We start from the raw sequence: 26,698 nt of genomic DNA, 5'->3' as shown, positions 1-26,698 counted from the left end.
CAAGGAAACTGTGCACTCATCCAAGGCGCCCCAAAGCCCCCCTAACTCAGGACCGGGGCCCAGGGGGCCGTTAGCATCACCCTCCCCTGGGCACAGACGCACAGAGCCAACGCTCAGGAAGGGCGGCACAGTGGCCCAGCCGGGCCGCCCTCCTCCCGGCCACCTGCTGCCCCTCCCCATGCCGCTAGGTGCCCATGCGTGGGAAGGAGGCCTCAGCCAATCCAGGGGTGTGGACACGGTGCGGGGGGCACACGCGGCACCCCGATCCTGACGAGGCCTGGGCTGTAAGTGTGTGTGGTGCTCAGACACAGACACACACACTCACTGGGGTGCACTCACCCCGTTACAGGACACTCCCTACCTACAGCATGAACTGGTGAAGGACCATCAGCCGGGCACGGCCCCCACCGCCCAGTTCCCAGGGGGCGGGGCTGGACACGCCACACCCACCTCCCAGCTGCCCTGCTGTCCCCTGAGCGCCAGGGTCCTGGGCCCGCCGCATGGCCCCTACCGCACAGCTCTGCGAACTTCCAAAGGTTGCGCAATCCAGCCAGCCGGCGCCTGGGGGCCGCTTCAGGGAGACTCGGGGTCTACGTAGCATTCTCCTTCGAGAGAACCGCGAGAGGCCTAGGCCGTCCTCTCCACCTGGGAGAGGAGGCGGGAAGGGTTGGTGCTGAGCCCCCAGACTCACTAAAGGGACCCAAATATCAAGAAGGGCTGTGATGCAGGACAGGAGCCCAGCCGGTCAGCAAGGAATCACATCGCTGTGACTGTGGGCCCTGACCTCTGAACCCACGATCTCACTGTCCAGGTGAGAGCGCAGGACTTCACATCTCGGACACCGCCCCCCCCAGCACCTGCTCAGCAGGCCGCCATCCTTGGCCCCCGCCCCGCCCCCCAGAACCTGGCAGCACCTGGACTATAGTCACGTTGAGGTGTCGAGATTGGACTGACAACCCCACACGCCAAAGCACGTTTCCGCCAGAAGACAGAGAGTCCTGCCGTCTTGGGCAAGAGCCGGGGGGGAGTTGAAGCCTGTCTGGGTGCACGAGTCACTGCCTGCCCAGGTGCCCTGAGGTCACCCGCCCGCCTGCCCGTGATGCTCACAGGACAGAGGAGACCGTCTGGGGCAGAGCAGAGGCGAGGGAACCGCTTCCCAACACACAACACACACTCCGGTCCTGGCCTTCTGAATAAGCTGTGAGGACTTCTCCACTGACCCTACAGTAGCTGTGAGAAATGGGATGTGGAAAACTGGCTTTGTTCCTAGGACAGTGACCTCCTTCTGCAGCCTGGCCTCATTCAAACCTTGGAGGGCAGGATGCCTGTATGTCTGCTGTCTCATGAGCGACGAGATCTATGATGATATCTGTTTGGCAAAAGGCTTATACTGTTAGTAGCAAATCAAGATGCCCGAAGGCAAAATCACCTTGATGTGGAAACTTCCTTGCACACGAACAGGAGGCAGGGTTACCCTGAACAGCCCACACCCAGGATCCAAGGTGGGAGTCTGTGGTCCACCCTACAACATGCATCACATATCTTCAAGGTTTTTAAGGATGATCTGTAAAGTGGAAATCACAGTATTATTATAAAATAAAGTAGATACAGCAGAATGTATATATGATGAACTCTCAGCATCTCACATTTGGTATTTTTCTTTTTTGATATTCTGGTAAAAATTATCCCGGAAGTGCCTCAAACGGCCACGGAAGAGAAAATTCAGACTCCTCGCTAATTTTCAGGGTCTTGGCCTCTGTGTCCTCAGAGGCAACAACTATGGCTTCATTAAGAAATAAAAGGTCAGAGAAACACTTTATCGGATACTGGAAGAGAAACATCTTTCCAAGTTTGGCCATCCCCGTTCAACGTAAAATAAAGTCATGCCACAGGTGGCCAAGTTTAAAAATCGGATTTTTTTTAAACAATAAACTATACAGATACGGCAAAACCGGTTAACAGGCAGATCATTTTCCTTGAAAAAGAAAAGATGCCATACATCTAGAAGACTTTCCACAGAACTAAGGTAAGTCGGTGATTCTCAAACTTTGGTGGCCTTAAGGATCATTGGAGATTCTGCTTCAAACAGAGCATGTCTCTACCCTGCAGACCTTCACTCGGGACCAAGAGCGGGTGCAAATCCACAGTTCTGCCTGGCACAGTGGGTGGTCAGCCTTGACTCGCACTATGAGAGATTCTGCACGAAATCACACACACGGTCACTGAGAAAGGCCAATTTTGAGAAAATGAATATATTTAAAATTCCGTATGTATTTCCTATGAACAGATCAAGCTCAGAGAAAATTATTGTTTCTAATTTAGTCCTCCATCCCAAAGACAAGGAGAAGAGACATAAGCACAATTTCATTGAATGAACTGGAAATTTCCATTCAATTTTCTTGAAGAGATGAGAAAGCATTTCTAATGAGACTGCACATTGGGAATCTTGGCAACATTCAAATGTGGTAAACGGTCTTTGTCTTTGAAATGCCATCTGCAGTGGCCAGCGAAGCCAGTAGGGACCAAGTGCCCTGCTTATTTTTACCACAAAGGCATGCGAGTTGGCTTTTGGTACCGGTCTGAACTTGCGTATGCTCTGAATTGCTAGTTTATTGATTTCAGGACACGGTTTACAAAAAGAAAGGTCTAGAAAATTGCTTCTGTATTCAAATCCTGACCCTTAGAATCCTACTGCTCTTCTACGCTCAACCAACCAAATCTTCATGTTTATATAAACTAGTGACCCAGGACCTGTTTACAAAACACGCTCAATTACCCCTCGCAAAACCTGCCTGCTGTCGGTCTTGCCAAATGTGCCTCACTGGGGAATGCTCTGCTCTGGGATTTCCGAGAGAATAAGGCAGGGCGTAAGCAGAGACAAACCCTGGAAGGCACAGCTCTTACCCCGGGATAAGATCCTTCTGGCAGTCGGCCGCAGAAGAGCCAGCCCACAGTTAGGGAGAGGAAGCGTGGCCCCTGGGAGGCCTGGGGGCTGCCCTGGCCCTGCTCTGGTCCTGGAGCAGCGGAAGCCCGAGCCCAGGGATGAGCAGGGCCACCAGGGAAGGGCAGCCAGACCCGCATTATGCGATCAGCACAAAACGCTAACTTCTAAGACTCTATTGACTACGTGAGACACGGGAGAGCAGAATCATCAATAAAACTGCTTGACTTGTTAAAATATTAATACAGCACTTGGGACACATGTAGCCTGTGATGCAGACGTGAGCTTTGCGGTTAGAAAACTTCATCATCAGCACCAACGCTCAGTGATTTTAGTGGCGTCCCTCCCTGCAGGACCTCGGCTCCCAGAATCACGGCAGGACCCTCAGGGCCCTGACCTCACACGCTCCGTATCTGCTCTCAGCCTCTGGGACGTGAAAGCCCCAGAGCTTCTCATTTATCTGCCTGGAGACAAACACGGGTCAGTATTCCAAGCACTTTGTTCCCAGCTCCTCATTTTCTTCTGTGTTGTTGATACTGATTCAGGGAGTGTCTTAGTTAAGCCAGGAAATGTCAAAGGCTGCAAACCTACCAGCTTCCTGGAGTGGTTTTCAGGAATAATTACCAATGAAATGCATCCATTAAACGACAAAAAAACATAATTAGTGGCGCTTCGTCAGAAACACAGACTAGCTTACAACCTTCTGCCGTCGTTTCATCACAGACACAGTAAACCCTTTCACATAACAGGCGTCACATTGAATTTAAGCAAAGTCTAAATAAGAATAATACCATGCTCAGCAGATCAAAAGGAAAAGCAGCCCTGGTCCACAGGAAAGGTCCGGATAAACTCAGGAGGGGGGCATCTGACAGTAAGACTCAACTGTTCACAACAAGGTGAGCTAAGCCTAGTTCACCTGCCATGAGACGCGCGGACGAGACGTAAGTCCTATTCGGTTTGAACCTTTGGCTCAGGACGGAAGGCTGCAGCCGCAGGGGGTTGTAGGAGCCTCACCCACACAGGGGTGAACAGGGCATGTGCGCCCGCATCCAGGGGTGAAGAGTCCATCCTTGGGACAACGGCCGGAAGCACACGCAGGGCGTGTGCACAGGACCCGAAAACGTGCTTTCTCCTCCAGACCTCGGTTCCCTGACTCTGAATGAGAAAAGTGGCCTCTTGGTTCACAGATCCAGCAGGTGGCGACCCAGCCACGGTCACGTTCACCCTTCCCTCCAACGCTGCCCAGAGGTCCTTTCAGCCCCTCCCCACCAACACCACAGGCCCCGAATTCAGCCCAGGCGGCTGGCTTCGGGGGACACCCCACTTTCCCAAGGACCCCAACTTCATCTCATTTCATATCAGGCTTCACAAAACATGTCCTTTGAACAGAGAATGTCGAGGTGAGAAACGAGTGCGGTTTTTACAGCTCACAGAGCCATGAGGTCACCGGTCCACCGGCAGCCGAGTGACCCTCTGCCCCAGGTGGCACTGACCACAAACCCTCTTTCAGCTGACGGCCCAGCAGCGTCTGCACCTTGACAACTGGAGCACATCTCTCCACGGGGAGCCCAGCACTTCTGCGGGGGGACTCAGAAGTGTCCGGAAGTTAAGAGCAAGCTGGCCTTCGGTCTGGAACCAAAAGAATTTTTTAACAAAGACTCCGCAAAGTGACAGCTGCCGGATTTATGCCCGCTTGTTCCTGAGTAGAAAGTATATAAACCCATGGGGAAAATCATTTTTACTAAAAATAGAAAAGAATGAGCATGTTGAAGCTTTGGCAAATAGCTTACTTTTTTGCAGAATAAATGAAGCGGCAAGACACTGGCAAGCTAGTGATGGGGGCGGGCAGCTAGCGCTGATAAATGCAGTGATGGGGAGGGCATCTTCCAGACATAAGCAGCCCACCCTTCGGGCCGGGCTTTCTTGTGGGCTGGGGAGCCCTCGCCCTCCTCAGAGCACTGGTCCCGTCTACGCAGACCATAGCACCCTTGGGGTCCGGGTGACCTGACCGCACGACGGCAGCTAATCCACCTTGGGATTAGCTTGAAGGGACTTCAGGCTTCTGGGGAGCTTATCTGCAATTTCGCTCTCTGGTACTTTCATGCTCTTTATTCTTTTCCCAAACGATTTTCTTTAACACAAAGTTATCCCAGAGATACCTTTTCTATGATGGTAGAGTAAAGTTAACTAGTACGGTCTGGAGGGAAATCTGGAAACCTGCAACATAGGACTACTTACAAGTTCAATAATCAACGTGTAACAGTCTGTTACACATTGGATACAGGATATCTGCAGGGCCGTCTACTTGTGGCTGGTGGGTACATCGTGCCAGTGGTATCTGGCACTTGGGTTTCTGAACCTTACATGGAACAGGTAGGTTAGAAAACAGTGGGAACGGAATATTCACAGAACTGATTATGTCTGAGCCGGTCACGTGCTAATCACCCCCAAGTGTTGGTTTCCTTCTTGGAGAACCTGTCTATTGCTCCACAATGACAATAACACACCCAGACGGCCCTGGACAGCGGCCCTGTGGGTGGATTTTGGACATATGACAGTTAATTGTCTAGGAAGGAATTAACTGCAGGGCCAGCTCCCAGAGCTGTTATCAACGTGGAAGCAGATTTTAACACCAGAGATAAACTGCCGCACGGCAGAGCCCAATCCCAGCTCTGTTTCGCCGGCCCCACCAGGGGAAGTCTCCGTCCCCACCCTCGTGCCACCCCGTCGGGTGATGCCATCTGAGCACACGCCCTGGGGCCCCGCCTGGCCCTCTACCGTGTCCTGAGGTCGTCTGAAAAGTGTTAGGAAAGACAAAAGGTTTCAGCTCGGTGCCTTCCCAGAGTGCAGGGTATTACCCAGCAGGACATTAATCTTCTTCGTGCCTGTCCACTTCATTTCATCAAATGAAGGTGCCTGTCCGCCTCACTTCATTTCATCAAATTTACCTCCTTCTGGGGCCACGTTCCTTCCCCAAGTCCTCACGTCCCTTCATATTCTGATATCAGATGCCTTCAGCCCTCTACATGCATCAAATGGAAAAATCAAACTACCGGACTTTAGGAACCTCTCAACCACTCGAAATCACGGCTTTTCCCTTTAGATCACTAGGGAACACTCTTCCCGTCTGCTAGAACGCAGAACCGTCAACAGACGCCACCTCAACCACCGACCCTGTTTCACTCTGCCGAGAACTGCAAAAGCACCTCAGCTTGATGTCTTCACGACGAACGTGTCCATGTGCTAAGATGAGATTATCCTTACGGTAAATATAGGGGGAGAAAAGGGGCGCGTTATTTAATATTATGCAGGCCATTTCCCCCTGCATTTTGATATTTTCTGTTTTCTGGTTTGGGTCAGTGGAGTATTTTAAGGCAGAGAACCTGAGGCCTGGGTAGACGGGGAGGGCGGTGGTGACCCCCTGAGGACACAAGGACTCAGAAGCACATGTCCCTGGGGTCCCACGTCTGTTTTCCGCAGGAATGGGACTCAAAGAGCACCCTCAGATGAACATGGGGACCTTTGTACCAGCGGCTTTGTACTATTACAGGTAACCTGCAATGAGGTCATCTGAATCTGGCTACTGCAGGAAGATCAGTTTCTCCTACTTCCCCATCACCCACCTGGCCCTTCTCCAAGGGTACTTCCTGTTCTCAGTGCCTCGCAGTGTCAGGACACCACAGCCTGGGTGCACAAGACAGCCGGGGAGCACCTGAGCTCAGGTCTGTCCCACACTGGTGCCTCTTCAGTGAGCCTTTCCCCCCATGTCCTCTGAGCCCACCATGCACTCCTCTCCCCTACCGTCCCTGGTGGGCACTGGAGTCGGTCATCAGAGCCCCAGTGGGAGCCTCACGTGTGTCCAGCACCATGACTGGACGGGGCAGGCGAGGCCTGGGCCACGAGGGACCCGCTGGGAGGGAGGACAGGGCCCAGCCCTAGCTTGAGGAGCCCCAAACCTTCAAACCAAGGCCACCTGGGCAAGGCCTGGGACAGAGGGAGCACGTCTCGCAGAGGAAGGACCGTTCAATCCGCAGACATCAGTGCATTCCTGACTCACGGCAAAGCCAAGCTTCCCCGAGGACAACCTATCGTAGGTCGATCGGCACGAACTTCATTACACTTCAGGGCACTGGATCCCTAGGTTACCCAAGAAGCAGGCTACCCTGATGGGCTCTGGGGACCCGTGTCACTCAGGCCTACAGTGAAGGGGGGAATCAGAGGATGAGTGGGTGTGGGCAGGGCACAGCTCAGGCCTCTTGGTCAACTGGACAAAACCTGCCATGGGACCGCCTGTAAGGGAAGCCGTGCCCAGGCGAGAGAAAGCAGGGGTGGGTGGTGGCCAACAGGACCACCCTTCTGAGAAACCAATGTGTCATCTCAATGCCTATCACGTCCTGGACCTGGAACATCACAGCTTCAAGTACCAGCACCTAGAAAACAGCAGGACGGCCTGAGCACCCTATACACATGCGGAGAGCCGACGTCATGGGAGGGGGCGTGTTTCCAACACCTCTTGCCAAGCTTCCCATTGGACGTGTCTATTATTTGCTAATTTAACGATGAGAACTGTAGGTCTCCATGTAAAGATGGATTCTGTGGAATTAAAGGTGCAGATTCTACTGCATGAAAGGTGCTACTATAGCAAAGATTTTAGTTAACATCCAAAATGCTTCCAGTTGCACCGAAACTCAACATCAGGTTCTTACTAAATATCGAAAGGAAGCATTAGACGTGGAGCACAACAGCCAAATGAAAAGCCACCAGATCAACCCTTCCTTTGCCTCCAGTGAAGGGGAGACACACCCGCAAGTTACCCTGCATACCTTGCTCTTAGGTCTTCTCTAAAAAGCGCCTAAGATCTTACAAGAAATTCTTTGAAATTCACAGTGGGCTCAACACCATCGGGGATGCAATTAGGTTTTCCTTATCCTTTCAACCACACACCGCGTAAGGCATCTTGGGGACACGTGCAGGGCTCGTAGAGTCGGAACCAGGGTCCGAGGGGCTCCTCCAGCCCCTCCTTACGTCCTCCAGGGCACAGGTCACTACTTTGTCACGTACCCAACGTTTCTCCAAAGAAGAGCCACAATGACATTCACAAAATCTTGCATCTGTTAATTTCAAGCAGTAGTGTCACTGTCTATTACCACGTTTCCACCAAAATCAGTTCTTTATAATAATGAATGTAGGACACGAGGAAGATTTAGATGCTGAAATCATTTTTGTTAAAATCTGGCATTAAATTTCACGTTAAACATTCAGCCAGCGGAGGCAGGTGTCAGAAATCGGGGGACGCGGAGTCCAGACACCTGGGCTGCACACCTGGCTACCCCCAGCCGCCAGGGGCCTCAGGGCTCTCCTTATAAAAGGAAGGGGCTGATGAACAGATCACCAGAAGCTCCCTCTAATTCCCCAGTCTCCTGAGAAGGAGATCCAGTCATTTCTTCCTAAGAAACTGCTTGGGGGACTGGAGTTTAGGGGTTATTCCATTTGAGGAGCCCTAGGGTGTTTCACTGTACGCGTCTCAAGCACGCATCGCATGGGTGTAGCCTTGTAAGTATGAGGCACGTTAAGTGCACCTGAGAAAATCTTCTGTGCTATCAGTAAACCAGAGTGAACTTTATCTTATTTACAATTAATTAAAAGGTATCTTCAAAGGGTCTCTAAACAGTTTAAAATCTCAGCGAGAGAAACATGGATCAATCAGGACAATAAAAGCCAAACACCTGCTATTTGAAAGCTACGTGTGACTCAGACACCAGGAAACGAAAGGACTGGGAGGAACAGCCCGGGAGACTCGGGGCTGCTCCCGCCAGGACACCCCCTAGGCAAACACCCAGGCAGCAAACAGCCCGACCCAGGGCCCAGCCACAGGTCCACGGCGCCCACGGCCCTCCCTGGGGTCGTCCGACATGTGACTAATTCCAAGAACTTATCTTCCAAGGATCCCTTTGGGGAATGTTCCCTGCAGACGCCGCAGCAAGCTTCCCACCCATGACCCAGAGTCCTCGTCCGAGGACCCAGTGGAATCAGCCACACACACTCTGGCCGTGGCTGGCCAGGCTCAAGCCTCTGGCCTGAGTGCCTCACTCAACAGAACCTGAGCTGAGAGCACCTTCTTACATGAGCCCTCGTGCCAGGAGCCAACCCGGCCCAGGCAGGTTGGCTTAATCACCCGTGTCCCAAGTTCCTCATCTGCAAAATGGGAAGAACTGAGCGCCCACTGCATGGGGAGCGGAGGGGCGGGAGTCAGCACGGGGCAGGGGGGTGTCACTGCGAACGAGGTCTTGGACGCAGGAAACGTCACCTCCACCCTGACCTCCATGCTACCAACCACAGCAGCGGGAGCCCTTCACAAGCTCCCTAAGTTAAACCGCTGCATCGTGCTGACCCCCGAGCTGCACCCAACAAACGAGCTCTTAGTTATAAGAGGAGAAGGGTAATAAGAACACACAACTACACAGCAGTTGTATATTGTGTATACAACACTGTATACACAGTTGTATATTGTGTATGGGGAATGCATACAATATGCAACACTGTATACACAATATACAACTGAAGACCCCTAGCTTTCTGCTCCTGCATGTGGAGTTGGCCTGACCGACCACAGGGTCAGGAAGGCCTCCTGGGGAAAGAGCTGGTGTTTGTGGAGAGCGAGGGGCAGAAGAGAGCAAAGGCCCGCAAAGCACAGGCTCGCTGCAGGCGTCAGGCGAGGCTGCAGCAGAAGGGACGGCACGCGGCGCCTCCACGCCGAGAAGAGCCAGGCGGGGGGAGGGCTCCTGGGGGTGCTGGTCCAGCCCGGGGCCTTGCTTCCCTCCCCGGAGCCGGACTCTCTGCCAGAGCCCCAGGGGGGACAAGGTGACCAGGGCAGCCTGGGTCACCCATGTGGTGACAGAAAAGGACAGTCCGCCTCCTGCAGCACTGGAGGCCGAGCCTGTGGCTCACCCAACGCTCCAGAATCCGCAAATCCAGGAACCACAGCCGGAGTGGTGGCCCCTGAGCCCCAGACCCCCAGGATGGGTGGGCACCGTGAGACCACCGCCCCCGGGGAGGCCGGCCAAGTCCTCCTGCCGTGACCACTAGTCACCTCTGAGGACCAGAGACGGGGCCGCAGCGAGGCGTCCTCCTGCACCAGAGCCGCGACGTCCTGTCTTTGGGACACACATGCAGGATCTCATCATCACAAGGTCCCTCCAGTCTTTTCCAAACAAGTCCTAGAGGCCCGAGTTGTCCTAAATCCCACATCCGAGTGTATCTCATGACAGGACCTACAGTGTCTATCAGAGAAGGACAGCAAACCCGAGGCAAGGGAGCCAGGAACAGCTACAATGAGAGACGAAACAGATCGGGGATGCTCCTCTTAGACTAAAGGGAAGAGAAGGAGAGAGCTTCTGGAAAACCAAAGCTTCTGGAAAAGCCAGCGCCTTCCCTCCGCCGGGCCTACTGTCCAGACGGAGTCCCGGCAAGACCCTGAGGGAATTCGGGCTGCGGGAGCAGAGGCCAGACTGCCATCCCACCCCCCGGCCCGCAGGGCTCTCCGAGGCGGCTGGGAGACGTGTCCTCGGCCACCGCAATGCTGTGAGAGGATGATTTCAACCACATACGTGAGACTGGAATCCAGCATCCTGCATCTCTACAAACGGTGTCTCCGGGTCACTTCATAATTCAGAGGCAAACACAGGGAATGAATCACTGTCATTTAGCGAGTCCCACAGGAGGGCCACTGTCACCGCCTGTCACGGTCCCCAGGCCTCCAGGCTCACCCAGGACGCGGCTTCCCTGAAAGACAGGCCGTGGAGGCGGCGGCCACGCGGTGGCTACGTTTGCTCTGAGGTTTTGGTTCCTGGGATGCAGTTAACCCGAAGTCTCGCGTGCTTTGGTTCAAAGTATTTAAGCATCGACCCCACTTGACAGTCCACGGGAGAGCCCAGGTTACCACAGCTCGCAAGTGGGGCTGAGTGACGGGAAACCTCAGGAGACCAAGGCCGTCCAGGAGGGGCACCACTCTTCCGAATTTCGTACCGTTTGCCCAGATGAAACAATTCCAGCATGACGTGGAAAAGTAGCCACGTTACGTTCACGTGCGTAATCGTGCCCCTGGCCAGGTCTTCTTACAAGTCCTGTTGCCTCAGTTTCACTTTTATTTCCCTGAGCGCACATCTCGCGGGCACAACTGTGAAGACAGCGCTCGTTAACCTGACCTCGTGATGAGCTCCCTGCCTGGTCCCCACGTGGGCTGTTAAAGCCCCCTCTGCTTCTCGCCAGCTCCTCCCCAGGGCCCAGCCGTTCCCACCACTCTCAGGGGACCTAATCTCTGCTCTTCTCCCAGGAGAAGAAGGCTCACCCTTCCTCTGACCAACTGCACCTGTCGCCCGAGACTCCAAGGCACTGTCCTGAAAAGGTGATGGGGCTTCTCTCTCCCATCTCACCTTGATCTGGCACCAGGCTGCACGGCTTTGCTGCCAGTTCAAACGAGGCCAACCCGACGGAGGTCAGCACACGGAGGACGTCACCGGCAGGAAGCACGGCCACTGCCCTGGGTCCCTCCGCTGGGTGGGACGCCCGTCGGACCTTCCAGGGCTGACAGGCTCCCGGCACTGCCACTCCTTCTCAGGGGGAGACTGCCGCCTGTCACAAAGCTCGCCGTGTACTTCTTTCACTTTTTAAGGAAAACTCATATTCCAGCCCCAAGCCAGCTGCCCCGTTCCCGTCCAGGGTGTGGGTGGAGGAGAGAACATGGCCTTGCAGTGAAGACGAGTCAGCGGAACAGCTGGAAAGGCCGAGGGCCTCCTCGCCCAGCATCACACCTGCACCACCAGCCTGGCCCCCGCCCAGCATCAGGGCTGCTCCAGGAGCCTGCCTGCACCTCTGCTCTGACACCTGGGAAGGCTCCTCTTGGCTGAGCAGCCCTCCTCAGGGCCCTTCATGCTCCGCTCACCCCCTGCATCCTTCCAGGGCCCCAAATGAGGCCCCCACCCGTCTGTTGGGTGGTCCTCTGCACAGGATGCTCCCAGCCCCCTCCCACCCCCCTGGCTGCCTCCCAGACCCTCAGGGCTCAGCTGAGAGCCACCTTCTGGGCCACATTTCTGACAGTGACATCTGGACACTGGCCCCAACCCTTGTCCATTGCTGTGTCTGCTGGACAAAAGGCCGCATGACGCTGGACAGTGACCTGTTTGCCAGCGACAGGCACCCGGCTGAGAGGTCAGGTCCATCACTCCTCCGAGCACGTCCAGACACAGCCCGAGTGCCATTCGGTGATTTTACCTACACGTTTCACGGTGCTCTTGCTCACCTTTTCTCCATCAAAGCCCCTCCACTCCCCAGGATGTGCGTTAAGGGAATCCCAAAAGCAAACTGATGGAGCGCTGGGCTGAAGGATGAGGCAGTTACCTGCACCCGTCCTCAGGCACAGCTGGGTGCCCCACTGGCAGACCTCCAACCCCCGTCCCCTGCTCTACCTTGGGAATTCCGAGACAGCGAGGGATGCTGAGTCCTAAGAGCTTGGATCTCACTGCTGCAAAGGTACAGAGGGCTGTTCTGAGCGCTCAGTGAAACTGGAAAACCCAGAAAGTAGTATTAAAGGAGAAAAAGTGAAAAAAAAACACCATTTGTAATTTTTTTTTAAAAAGTTAGAATTTGGTTTTGAGTCAAGTTCTGGGTTAATTTACATATTTTCTCAGACCCTCCACTTCACTGAGCCCCAGTCCTCGGGCCTGTCTGTCCTCCCTGCCCTGACCGGAGACCCGAGCTCCCTGGTGTGGGCAGGAGGCAGCCTGGCAGGGTCACAGCGCAGACGAAGAGCGAGGCCGGCTGGAAGTGACCACGTGCACACGGTGCAAGACTGCAGAAAGCCCGAGGGCTGGAGAGAGACAGAGACAGAGACACACAGAGAAAGAGGGACACAGAGGTTAACTAACTCTCTACCATGTCTTGGCCAATGAAATTCTTGTACCCTTTTGTGTTAAATTAGGGGGTTGGATAAGAAGAGCACCAGGGCTAACGTGGCAACAGTCCCCAGGAAGAAAGGCCTGAGGGGGCCCCTCCCCAGGCCTAAGCCCACAGCCCACTTCCTGACCTCAGCACTCGGGGGACGCTGCACGTGCGCCCACACCGAGGATTCCACACTCGTACAGGACAGAGCGTCCGGGGCGTGTCCACACCACTGCGCTGCCATCTGGGGGCAGAGGGGCGATGCCGGGCGTCCAGGCCCCCCGGAGTCTCAGGAAGCCTCTGGGACCCAGCATCACCTGCCGGCTCCCCGAGTCCCCCTCATAGACACGGGGACCACGGCGAGGCCGGGCTGAGCCTGGAAATAAGCCAGGTTCTGAAGAGGTCACAGCTGCGAAGGGACCTCAGAACACGGGCATGGCCCCTCCGCCCAACGTCTGCGGTACGACCTGCGGCCACGGCTGCAGGCAGTGAGGCTGGCCTTCCTCTGTCATGTAAAAAACGAACAAGGGAAGAAAACGGCGGCCGAGAGGAGGCAAGGGGAGGGAACATTGGTGAGAATTTGAATGGGGCCAATTAGGACTTTTTAAACCACCTTCAGATCTTTGGATGCAAAGAAATGTAACTGGTTTCTGGCCAGAGGTCGGTAAGAAAGTGTCTGAGGGAAGCGGGGCCGGGGCGCACCTCCCCCGAGCCTTCCCCCAACAAAGCGAGTTTGCAGATTTTATTGGGAAAAGGCTCGGCTGGAAGACAGGCTTTGAAAGCCTGAGCACAGACTGTTGATTTTCTGCAGTTAATGTTCTTTCGGGTTAAAATCCATCATAAAATGGACACGTCTAAGAACGTCCACCCCCAAAGAACGCTGAAATACAATATTAATTTAGCCTGCAAGTAAGGGAAGCCACTGCTCTGAATAAAATCCATTCACTAAGTGACCAGATCTTGCGGCAGAAAGGAAACTGCATCTGCCGGCAGCCGGGCCCAGCAGACAGCCCACTGGGGCATCTCTCCTGGCTTCATTTATTAAAGCCAAAATCCTGCCTCGGGTACACAGCACTCTTACCTGGTATTTGAGTAATCGCCCTGAACTTAACCTGCATATCCCAGACTTCCAAAGAAAGTTGCTGGAAACCTCAAATAAAAACGTCCCTTGGTTGTTAATTCCCTAATTTAGTGTCCCTGCATCATGAGTCAAACCTCTAAAACTGGAAAGTTGAACGTGGCGCCTGAACCCAGGCTAGGTGACGACCCAAGTCGCCAAGTGGCAGAAGCTTTGCGGGGGGTGGAGCCCGAGCCCACCCGCGGACCCCTGCCCGCCCGCCCCGGCGGAGCAGGCTGCTCTCGGGCGCCCTCGTGTGGCCGGCGACGGAACAGTACGAAGAGGCGCTTCCCCTGGAGCCGCACCTGCGTCTCAAGCCGGGTGTAAACGGCGGAGAGATGCCACGGGCGCAGGGAAAGGGATTCGTGACTCCACCTGGATTATATCTCCGAGTGAAAAGAAAGATCTCGCTTTGGCAACTCCCTCCAAAAGATAAACCTCTGAAGAATGAAGACCTGATGAGCACGAGCCCATCATGTGTGGATCCTGCAAAGCTACAAGCTTAGTCGACGTGTACGTTCAGGTCAGAGCTGTTACTCACTTTCCTTGCCCTGAGGTGTTTGCAAAAATTTAAAACACACGCACCCACGAAAGGAACAGGGCGGCTTGGCAGGGCTGTTACCAGCACCGGAAACCGGCTCTCTCTACTTTACAAGAGAAAAGTGCAGGCTGTAAAGACCGTTTACTGCGTTACACTGAAGTTTCGGTCCGCGTGCGGGATGTTCTCACGCCGGTGCTGGGAGAGCAAGTCGGTGTGCCCAGGAGACGGCAGCCCTGCGCGGTGCAGCACGGGTGGAGACCAGCGCTGCCTGAGTACTCGCAGCGGGTCCAACACCTTCCTTCACAAAGTGTCCATACCGGGCCTGAGTAAGAGTCACAGGACGCGTACTTGGGAGTCCAAGTTAGTGTTTGATGATTTGTAAGTCACCGATTCTTTCCGGAGCACGTACCCAAATCCCCTGGGGATATTTCCTGGTGCAGGGAATCGTTGCAGCAGAGACAAAAGGCCCTGGGTCTCATCTCCTGGGAGTGAGTCCCAGCCCATCCCTCAATGTCCCCAGGCCAACCCATTTACAGGAAGGTGGAGGAGTGCTTAGCCGATTTACGAGAGCCTGAGGGGCTAGTTCCAACCTGGTAACGGGGTCAGGACGCAAATCTAGTTTTAACAGGAATAACGTATACACCACTTACGGGTTCAAAACGTTCAAAGAAACAGTGCTGCGGGGGTGGGGGGGGGAACTGGCTTAACGGAACCTCAGATTCAGAAAGTGACTTGGGCAAGTGGGCCAACCACACCCCAGTGTCATCAAGCAAGGTTATGCTCCTCTGTTGAGATCTCGTGTCTGGTCCCGAGGGCTCATCAAAGGGTGTGGACCAACCAGAGCTCAGAGCAGAGCTTGGTTCAGAAAGCAGAGGGGGAACCTGCGGGGATGCCTTAGAAGGGAGGGTGGGAAGTGGGAGCAGGTGGGCATGGATGTCCGTAACGCACCTCACTTTCCAAGTTCCTCCAACACGGGAAGACGGAACCGGGCCTGGGAGGAAAGGGTCGGGACAGGAAGATACAGAAGAGGCACGGAGGGCATCTGGGCTTCAAAGACCTAGTGATCTTCCTTAAATACCTAAGTACGTGGCCCAAGGAAAGCACATGATGTGAACTGTTGATTCATCAGTAGATGACAATTTTAAAGATTATGTGATTCTCAGCCTGTATTAAAAGCAAGGTCCTCCAGGGTACCCAGGTCCAAGGAGAACCCTCCTGATGACAGGTTTTATTCCACAGTCAACGGCGTTAGTGCAGAATTTCTCCTTACCTCTCTTTTTAATGTTTAAAACTTTCCACGTATCTGTTTCCCAAGGACAAAGGTCTTCCTGGCCTAGACTTTCCTTGGCGAGGGCCCTGATGTCACGGTCAGTTTGGTGCCACGGGAGAAACGGACCTTCCTCTCCTCCTCCTCTGACACAAGCACGTGCAACGCAACAGCCACAGTGGCCTGGCCGACAGCTCCTGCCCCTCTGGCACCGACGGGCCTGGCCCTGAGAGCAGAGCCCTGACCAGCGGTGGACATGACAGGAACTGAGCTCCGTCTGTCTGCCCCCGACTCGACCACCTCCCTGTGAAGAAGGTGACAGTCCCTTAAAACAGGGGCAGCAAACACTTAAGTGGCTGATCTCTGAGAAGGAGTGAGGGAAACCTTCACATGTATCTCCTGCTGTATAAAGCTGATGTCATGTCACAGAAAGGGCTCCGGGCGCCATGCTGCCCAGAACCCTGACCCCAAGGCTGGCCATGAAATTCCCAAATGCCACTCACTCGGCCGTCGTAAGCCTGCAGCCACCACAAAACTGCAGGACAGTCATTTCTGTCTTTCAAAGGTCAAGTTTTTAAATTAATTTTAAATGTACTTATTTTTTTTAAGTCTTGATGACACAGACCCAAGTCCTCTGCGGAATGAATTGATAGACAACTGAAAACAGACAATGCGCTAGATTCCGCTAGATACCTTCGTTCAGACCTCTTGAATTGTTTTTTAAAATGATAAGCATAAACGGAATTATTCTATTTTTATTTTGTACTCTCTGCTCCATACTTAAGAGTGTTTCTCATCAATGGCGTGACTGTATCTTATGACGTCTCTTTATGTGACTCTGATGTGTCATGTAGGGAACGACCCCACAGTGACGTCCGAAACTGAGGAAGTGACCCAGAGCGGCTCTGTGATGTGTCTTTGCATTTGTCTCTTTTTCTCAACGTTATAAGAAAAACTATCGTAGCGCAAGGAAAGTGCAATTATGTGGATGGAGTTCATGTGAAGAGAGATGAACCTGTGCCTGAGTTAGTTATGTGAGTAACCAGAAACGGTTAACCAGATACGAGGAGGAAAAGGCAAGTCTACGCTATGTTCTTCTGAAGATGAAGTTGGGCCCCAGAAGCACTTAGACATGAGCAAAGAAAGGGAGAAAAGAGCAATTACACGTCAAAACCTCAACACTAGGGTTCAGTCGTGAGTTACGCGTCAGAGCGACAACACCTAACACGGGTCAGCCACGCCAGAGGTAACCATGGCAACCACACATCTCACCGTCCTCAACGGACAAGGTGCCCTAAGAAATTAAAATCAACAGTCTTCCCACTGGGCAATGTACTTTTTCATCATTCCTCAGAGTAATAAAAAAAACATTTCTTATGCACTTTTCATTGAAACGGAGAAATGTGGCTCCCTGGCAGGAGTAAGGGGTCCACTGCCCAGCAGTCAGCACTCACGTCTGGATCAGACGAGAGCCAGTGCCACCTTCTTCCGAGGCCCCGAGGCCCCGAGGCCCCACCTCACAAGCCACCGTGGCCTGAGCTAGGGAAGCGTCTGTCTTTTTCAGTCCACTGGGGGCTGGTATGGGATAGACCTGACCAGGACAGGCAAAGCCATAGGAAATGAGACAGATTTTCTTAATCCCAGGAAGGAAATCTCGTGTCTGCCATGCTGTCATCTCGTAGGTAAGCTGGACCCATTTGCTCCTGGAGCCTTGATTATACGGAACAGAGTCAAAGATAAATACACAAAACAACCCACCTTGGGCAAGAACCACCTATAGACTAGAGCATTTGGGGGCTAACAAGGTGACGAACTTGTTCTTTCAGCAGTGACTAAAACCCAACAGATGTGAGAACATCCCAAATGAAATGGACCTAATAGATTCTGCCGTGCATCCTGAAGTGTTCTGGACCAAACATCAAACACACACAGACAAAAAAAAAAAAAAAACCACACACAGACGACCGTGTGCATCTAAACTCGTCATGCTTTCTGGAACTTCACTATTATTGGAAGACTCTTTGCCAGCAACCTCAAATGCTAAGAGTTGGCTTACCCCGTGACAAAAACATTTTAAAACTCTGCCGTCGGCATGGGCTTGCTGATGGACAGGGCCGGTAACACGATGCTGGGGATAAAGTGACTGCAGTGGCCGACCCACAGCACCAGGCCGGAGCACGGTAGAGGGGCCTACAGATGCTCTTAGGGGCAAGAGTATGAGGGGAAGAAACTAGAAAACCTCTTACGGATCTCAGCTAGCGCTAAAAAAGAAACAGTAACATTAATGGTCATAGGAGAAGCAAAGGGAGTTCATTGTAATTTGGGCAGAGGCCTAAAAGATACAGAAAAAAGATGACCAGGGAAAAGAAGAAAGTGAAAAGAGGGAAGATATGTGTTGAAGGAAGAAAAAGTTCACTTACTGTACTGACATTGCACCTTCCCTTAACCGCCAGTTTAATCGGTTAATATCGCACATCATGCCATACGTAATAAAAACCGGAATATAATTACAGTGTTACTAGACATCCCGAGAGGGCCTCCCTGTTGAAAATTCTGATGAAATCTGGACAGCTAGTACAAGTTTCCGGTTATAATTTCTTGTTTCTCAATCACGACAATATAAACGTGAGGGACCATTTCACTGGCCTCTATTTATTTGCGTCTTATTACAAATCCTTGCTCTTTGGTCTTCGGCCTGGGACTACAGAACCACACAAGACTGCCTATGATTATCCCTTTAGAATAACTTCTTCTTAGCCCATATGAAACTAAGATTTCATTTTCTGAAACCTTTCCTCTCTGGGGCTTCAGTTAAATACTCAATATATTATGGGTTACTTAAGCTCTAGAGATGTACAAATATTAATAGGGGGATCTTGTGCCATGACCAACACCATCAACTGGGGAAACATAAAGGTGACCGTTCTAGTTTCCTATAAATGAACTCAGAAAATTATCTCTTACTTTTTCTTCTCCAATTCCAAAATCTACCTGGAAGTCCATCACTCTGAGGCTATGACTCGTATGTGCGGAATAGTGTACCTTTTAATTCAAACATATGAAACGTTACCCTTGCCCTCCACGCCAGTGTTCCACTGCCCGTCTTAATAACAGCCTCATTCTAAATTCCTAGACTCTCAGGAAGGCTCATTTTGATATAGAATTACTTAGAAATCTGCTCTGTTCTGAACCATTGCGACCTGTGTTGGTTAGATCAATGCCCGTTTACTGCACAGTCTTGTTATAGCCTGAAGTTGCTTATACTTTTATTTATGGTCTTGATTTCAAATCAAAATTAAAGTTACTCCTCCAGATGTTTGGGTTTGTAGTCGCCATGTAAATGGGCTTCTAGGTTGGAAAATTTTGATGATGTTTAGTTTCCTTTTCCTTAACCACCTCCGTGGTCCGTCTTCTGCTGATGAATGAAACACAGCCTTCCCAGAGCAGCAAATGTACTCAGCCCATTTGCAGCGGGAGAAGAAAGAAACCATAATCGTTCCCTGAGAGCCTGGGCAGCGAGTGAGAACAGCGTCAAGCAGGATGGTCCACAGTCGCCCGGAGCTGGCGGGGCCACGCCAACATCCCAGCAGCATCAACATTAGACCCTCTCGGGCCAATAATGACACACGGTCACATGTACATGGGAGCAAACCCTGCCTTCCCAACTCCTTCCTTCTCTTTCAAAGCAAACAGATACACACAGGGGTGGAAAACAGCCACTTCAACTCTGTCGGTACACGTCTCCCCGACCGACAAGTCCTTTGCCCTCGCCGTGCGCTGGAGGCCAGCCAGGCTGGGAGGGAAGGGGCAGGGTCGAGCTGGACCATTCTCACAGGAGACCCAGCAGCAAACAGTGCAGGGAAGCCCTCCACCCTGCCTAGGGAAGAAAAACAACCTCGGGTTGAATTTCTAAGCATCTGGATCAGGGCAGTGTCCGGGGCTCCAACAGGGCCTCTGGAATATGGACACGGCAGAGCCCTGCTGGTTAGGCTGCTGGGAGATCAACGAGAAAACACACACAACGTGCCCTGGGAGCAAAGAAAGCTCAGTGGTGGACAGGAACCGGGGGAGCACCGTCACGGGTGGCCAGAAGCCACATGAGAAGGGGGCCTGTCGGCCTCTGCGTCCTCAGTGTGGGCAGAGTTCCCCTCAGGCAGCTCTAAAATCAATCCACTTGCCCCCCGCAAACACTCCGGGGAAGGGGTCACGGGGCACATTGTGCCTCACAGCCCGGAAGGAAACACCCAGGGCCGGGCTACTGGCTGTCTAAGTCCGTATAGCCGCCCCTATGATGCGATCATCTTTGAGGAGTAGAATGATGTGTAACCAGACCACTCACACTGGCAGGTATTCCCTAGTCTCGGCCATGAGCAGAAATTTTTTAAAAAGTCAACCATTCTCAGGAAAAAATGGACATGATCCGGCCTTAGAAGAAGAAGGAAGAAACAAAGGGACCAAGATTCGGGAAGGGTCGATACACTTCACAGCACCGTCTGCTGATTGGAAACAACACGGGGCTCACGGATGACCAGGCGATTATGCAAACCCTCAGAAAGTCCTAGGAAAACACACAAAGGTGCCATTTCTGAAGAATAACTTTGGTGGGAAAAAAAGACAATTATCAAGCAAAGCAGATTCTCTTAGTCTTAAACAGCAAGTAGCAGAGGTGATCAAACCCACTGACACATCCGGCAACACTGTCCCCCAACTAAGACCTTTCACTACAGGGAGAGGAAAACAAAGGCGTCATCCAGGGAAAACAGCAACAAGCTTCTAACCCCCAGAGGCAGCGCCTCTTCCTGTCTCTACGTGAGAAGAAAGGGTGGTACAGAAGGGGGCAGACGGGCGAGTTTTCTCACTTGCCCGTCCACGCGGACACCATTCACCTCAGTAAAGCTCATATTCATCCAGAGCAAAGCCCTGTGCTCCACACACACGCCCCTGACAGACAGAACCCCCGTGAGGCCAGTGTCCCCACATCTGAATGACACAGACCCCTGTGAAAACTATGGCATCGGGCCCAGCGGCATGGCTGCTGTCAGGAATAAGGTGAATTACAGAGCAGACACATGCCGGGTACGTGCACAAACGCCTTACCTTTAATCCCGGCAACGTGCTGAACACGGGGTATTGCTTCATCCCCACTTTACAGATAGGAACACTGAAAATGAAGAAAGCTAAGTAACTCGCCTCGGGTCACACATCCAGACGACTTCTAGTGGTCACTCCCAGTCTCCCAGGGACGGGCACTGTCTCTCTGATTTATTAAAGACCAGAAGTAAATCTTGCAGAGAGAAAGCCATTGCTCTGGAAACAAGAGATCCCCCAATACTGGGAAACGATCTGAAAAGAGATGAGCACCACAGAAAATCCAGCACCTCCGACATTCCCTCACGGCCCATCAGCAAAACTTCTTGATGTCTTAGATAGCGGGGGGCGGGGGGAGTTTGCCAAAATATGTCGTGGCTTTAAGCTTTTCTCCTGGGCGCGAAAGCAGCACAGCGCTTTTCTGCAAAAGCAGTTTTAAGGCAGAAGGTTTCCTCAGGAAGTACAGTCAAAGGGGGCCACATATGTACCATTTCTGCACAAGAATCCCACCTGTAGCTGGCATCACTGCCACCCGGGAACTCCTGAGAGCAGCCTTGGGAAGGCAAAGTACGAGGGGCTTAAAGTAAATGCTTAACTAAGAAGAGTGGAGGGCAGAAAAGAGAAGAAAACCTGTAGAGATTTCAGTTATTCCAATAACTAACGCCCTATTCTGCTTTTCCAACCCAGGAGGTTCCCTCAGGGGAGCACCCAGATGACGTGTACCCTGGGCACTTTCAGGAAATCTGTGGCCACCATAGACAACCTGCTGCTTCATCTCTGGAAGAAGCGTGGGGTCTCATCTTGAGACTTGGTCTGTTTCTCTGCGGCCTTGCATGCGCTGTGGCGGGGGAGGGCGTCTAAGCGCCTGTGTGTGTGTAGATGGATAGACACACGGATACATCGAGCAAGGCTTGCTCCACCGCCCCTCTGCGGAGATAAAGGCTCTACAGGGAAAGTCGAGCGTGTGAAAACCTCCTTCAAGCTCCAGTTAGCAGTTTCTAATCTACAAGTCATTTGTGAGACACAAGGCAGGGACCCCAGAAGAATTTTAGGTATGAACCGTGAACTCACTAACTCCCTCCTGGTACTGCTCGAAAGGAAAGAAAAAAAAAATGAAAAAGAGGCTCGGGGGCTGCTTGAGCGTTGCTGAAAAGCAGAAGCCGACTGCAGCCCATCTCACCCGTCGGTATTTTCGATACAATAAACGCCTTCAGGACGAGCCCCCGGCCACTGAAAAGCATCTCCCCACCAGAGGTGTTCTCTCTCCCTTCGTGTTTTCTCAAGCACTTGTTCAAAAACACATTTAAGTGGAATGTTTTCGTTTCTGCAGATTGCACTAATTATGGGTTTGCAAGCCCACGAGGTCTGCCCGAGCCGGGGGCTGGGACACCAGGGACCAGCCGGCGGCCGGCGGCTTGGCTCGGCCCCTGCGCGGAGCTCCGCGCTTGGCACTGCGCGCCGGGCGGCCGGGCCCCGCCGAGAAGTCGCAGCTAAGAAAGCAAAAGCCGCCGCGGTCGGCGCGGTGACCCTGGCGCTCGGTACACCCGGCGCGGGGCCCCGGGGCCGGGGAGCGCAGGACGCGGAGCCCCCGGGGGCCCCCAATTTCTGCCTGCTCTAAGCAGGAAGGAAGACAATGTTCACTTGTCGTGTCATCTGCTTCCTCCAAGTTCACGTAGGGAGGGTCTCCGGGAGGGTCAGGCGAAACTTGCGTGGCCCACGAGCAGGGCCCCCTCGGCAGGCAAGCGCCACGCGGTCCGCGCGGCCGCGCGCCGAGAGCCGAGCCCGGGACACACCGGGCCGGGTGGGTGCCGAGGCCCCGCCGGGGCCGCCCTCGGACAATCCGCCGGGCGGCGCCCTCGTCCCGAGACCTGGTTTCCGCGCGAGGCCCTGCCCACCCCCCGTGGCTGGGGCGGCACGGGACCCCCGGCCCGTCACCCGTGCCGGGGGGACCCCAGCAGACCCGCGCGCGCACGCCGCCGAACCGCCCAGGCCCCACCTGTTTCGGCCGCGCGGGCGGAAGGAGGCGCCACCTCCCCGAGGGTCACCTGCTCCCCGTGCCTGGGCGCTTCGGCCTAAGGGGACCGCGGGGACCCCGCCGGACCCTGGCAGGAGGCGGCACGGCGCCACCGCCAGGTCCCCGCGGGCTGGGACTCACCGTGAGCGCCGAGAACTTCTGCGCGGGCGCCTGCGGGAGCAGCCCCGCGAGCAGCGGCAGCCAGCAGAGCCGGGGGAGCAGCATGGTGACCGGGCGCGGGGCCGGCGGGGCTCTCGGCCCCGGAGGGCGAGGGCGGCGCTCGGAGCAGCGGCCGCGCCCTGCGCGCTGGCACGGCGGCCGGGGAGCCGGCGGAGGGGCTGCTCGGGGTCCTCTTCCCCAGCGCTCCGGGAGGCCCGGACTCAACCAGCTGCCCTCCCGGCACCCGGCGCTCCTCCGCGCCCTCTGCGGCTTCCCTGGCTCCTGTCAAATAACTGCCGAGCTTCCCGGATCCTCCTCCCGCCCGCCCGCCCGCCCTCCTCCCTCCCCCCCGTCCCCCAGCCCCACCCCCCGCGCCCGCCGCCGCGCCCCGCTCGCTGAGCTTGGACGCCCGCTCTGCCGAGGGGCCGCCCCGGCGCGGGTCTGCGGCAGCAGGAGATGGAGAGGGGGCCCCCAGGGCTGTGCTGTATCCCGCGGGTGCTGCGTGCGCCTGCCTCCTTCCCTGCACGTGCGCACACACACGCACACGCGTGTACACACGCACACAAATGCACACGCGCGGACACGCACACGCGTGCCCACGCCAACGCGCGCGCACCCTGGGAGGGCCCCGGGCACGACCACAAGATGCGCATCGCCCTCCTCCCATCCCAGGGCCCTGACCCGGTCCGCGCAAGAACGGCTCTAGTGACCGGTGCATCCCACAGAGTTAACTCGAAGCCTAGGTCAGTCCCCGGCCATCCTTGGTCTCCTGGAACTCTGGGCTCTAATGCTACCTCGTCCAGCCCAGATTGTCGCCTCTCAAATTTGCTGAGTGATTAGCTGGCTCTCCAGTAAGGGCAGCTGTCAGCACAACACGCAACACCACCCAAAAGGTTCAAGGAGCGTGGCGCACCTACAGCATTTTTCTGCAGGTGAATCCACTCGGGGGCTTTTAGGGACCTAAAGATCTCGGGTCTGACTTGCACGTAGCAGTGACCTGGGGCAAGTGTGGCTGGCGGGAGCGTGCCTGCTTTGAAAGCGTTTCAGGTGTTTCTGCAGCGAGCACGGGGGGGGGGGGGGGGGGGGGGGTGGGTAGAGGTTGCAGACTCGTCGGTGGAGACCGGTGGGAAACCAAGAGAATTCTGCGCTCTGGACAGTATCCATTGCAGACAACATTGCTGAAATAGTTTCTCCTTGGCTTACGGCTTTACAGGAAAGAGCCCTAATTCTAGCTCCCACAGAAAACCAGAGGAGTGAAGATTTGCAAGAACAATGCTTCGATTGACTCGTCAGGGGCACTGAGAAAAAGAACAAAACAGAAAATCCAAATCGGATTTTTTAACCCCATGTTTAATCCGAAGCTTTGGCAATGAGTTGGGGGGTGGGCAGGGCTGTATCCGAAGATTTGGGGCCTGGCTGTTGAGACAAAGGCAGGGCTGTTCCAACCACTGGGTCCCACACAGGGGAGGGAGGTAGAGATCTTGGTATTTTCAGGAGGAAAGCGACACACAGAGCCATGGAAAGATGGGGAAGAAAATATCTCCTCTTGAAAGAGGGCGGCTCTGTGAATTCTCCTTCAAATTCCAGAAAATCTATTAAGTACTTAAACACATTCCTCCTGGCTTGAGAAGGAAATTATAATAAAACTGGGACTGCTCTTGGGTCTGAGAAACAGGTGAGCAGAGCAGCTGTAGATGGCGAAGTAACTGAGGAATACTGGTAGGAAACGTTCATCAAAAATCGAGGTAAAAATACAAAGGAAATACTGCATACCGCTAATTCTAAGACCATCCAAAGAGGAAAATGTGCATGTGAAACCTTTCAAAACATTCGCCGCTAAAAATTTTGGTTTTCCTTTCTGCTTTATTGAGAGAACTACAAGCCGATAGCCGCAATACTTATTTGCTATTGTGCACTTTTCTGTAGAAGTCAGAAGATTGAAAGCATGTTCATTCATTCACCCTCACAACTTCAAGATGAAGAACAAAGCAAAGGAGGGCAGATGTCTTAGCCGGAGCACATGAGCAACAAAGGCAGGACCAGACCCCAGATGCCAAAACTTGCCATTCTGGCTTTTCTACTGCACCTCCTCTGAGGTAGGGAGAAGCGGGGGGGGGCAGAAGAAACCCCCGTGGCTCTCTAGGTTCTTATTCAAGAAGCTCAACACATCTCTCACGTATTAACAACAAAACCTCAGGAAGTCCGGAAAGATAAATGAAATGTATCATCCAAAGAGCCAAAGACTGTCGGTTCAGGCCGGAGGTGCTCACAGGGGCCTGGATGCCAAGTGCTAGCTTCTGAGAGAAGCTGGAAGTAGAGTTGGGAGACAAGCAGTTTCCATTTTTACGGAGAAAAATAATACATTTATTAAAAACACTGGGAAATAGTTATGTCTGTCTGTCATTCTTACGTCTCCAGGAAAGTTATTACTGGCATGGATACCAGATGGGTGCAGTGTTAGAAAGAATACATTCACTTAGTTCAAAATTAAGACAGGAAATAATCAGCTCAGTGTTTTCCAAACAGTCCCTACAGGACAGACAAGCCTGTTGAAGAAGTTCCCTTCTCTTGGAAATGTGAAGATAAGGGTCCATTCTAAATCATGGGTGATGGATTCAGAATTTAAATTTTTGTCACTGATGAACCTTATGATAAAGAGAAACTAATGACCCGCCACTCCAGCCGTCCTCGCATTGCTGAACTGACTTTCCCTCTTAGGCCATTAGCAAAATGCTGTATAAGGCGTACTGGCTTACTTTTTTATTTATTTTACTATGCTAAAATTGCAAAAGGATTCTTTTTCTTGCTGTGGGCATGATATAATTTAATTATTATTTCTGGCTAATTCGTGTTTGGCCAGAAAATTTTTCTCAGCTCATTTTCCCGCCTCAATAGGCAAAGCATGAGATCTTTAACCAAATGTCCCTGCTGATTCGGTGTCTCACAGAACTTACCTGGGAGTCACTCATCCTGAGGGTCAGCTGAGTGGGCATGGGCAAGCCCTGGCCAGTGTGTGTGCCCCGGATGTCACCCCACCCGCCAATCACCGTCAATCACTTATTAATATGTTCTCCCAGTTTCTGCTTAACTCTGGCAAGAAGAGTCTTTGAGGTTCACTCTCTTTCCCCTGGGTAAATTCTGGATAATTGTCCCCTCTGTGTCCTTGTGTGTCCTGTCAGCTCTCAGAATTACCCCCAGAGTTTACCTCTGTACAAGAGAATTGGCCATTTCGGGTGGTTTCTGGAGTCTCTGGCCTCTTCTTTGCCTCTTCACCTGGATGAGCTGTGTCTTCCCTTAAGTTTGTTCTCTTCAGCCCATGACCCTCACATCAGTCCTGGGCTTTTAGCCCAAGCCCCCAGCTCCAGAAACCCGAGTGCCGAAGAGGGGGTCACAGACAGACAGAGCTGACTGTGGTCTGACACAGTTCGACAGTGCTCGGGGAGCTGGCCTTCACCGTGACCATGAGACTAAGTCAGCGGGAGAGGTTCTGTTAAGGCACAGACTGGGTGGACCCTTAGCCTGACCCAAGCCTCTTGTCCCTATCTGTAGACATTTAAGTAACAGATAACTTGAATCTGTCTCTGTTCTCAATAAAATCATGTGGACAAATTTCTTCTGCCGCGTCTCACGGTGCC

The 26,698-nt window shown here is 53.4% G+C and overlaps 1 protein-coding gene across 1 annotated transcript in view; it reads right to left on the bottom strand.

The window, feature by feature from the left end:
• SMOC2 (SPARC related modular calcium binding 2) overlaps positions 1-23,335 on the bottom strand; it is a 155,576-nt gene extending 132,241 nt beyond the window's left edge. The window contains exon 1 of the mRNA XM_079938949.1: positions 23,046-23,335. Within this exon, the coding sequence (XP_079795075.1) occupies positions 23,046-23,129 (84 nt within the window). The 5' untranslated portion in view covers positions 23,130-23,335. The remainder of the gene's footprint in view (positions 1-23,045) is intronic.
• Between the last annotated feature and the right edge of the window lie 3,363 nt (positions 23,336-26,698).

This window comes from Stenella coeruleoalba, assembly GCF_951394435.1.
Source record: "Stenella coeruleoalba genome assembly, chromosome: 12".
Lineage (NCBI taxonomy): Eukaryota > Metazoa > Chordata > Mammalia > Artiodactyla > Delphinidae > Stenella > Stenella coeruleoalba.
Note: the sequence above shows the minus strand (reverse complement) of the source record. Positions and strands in the feature narration are given on the sequence as shown.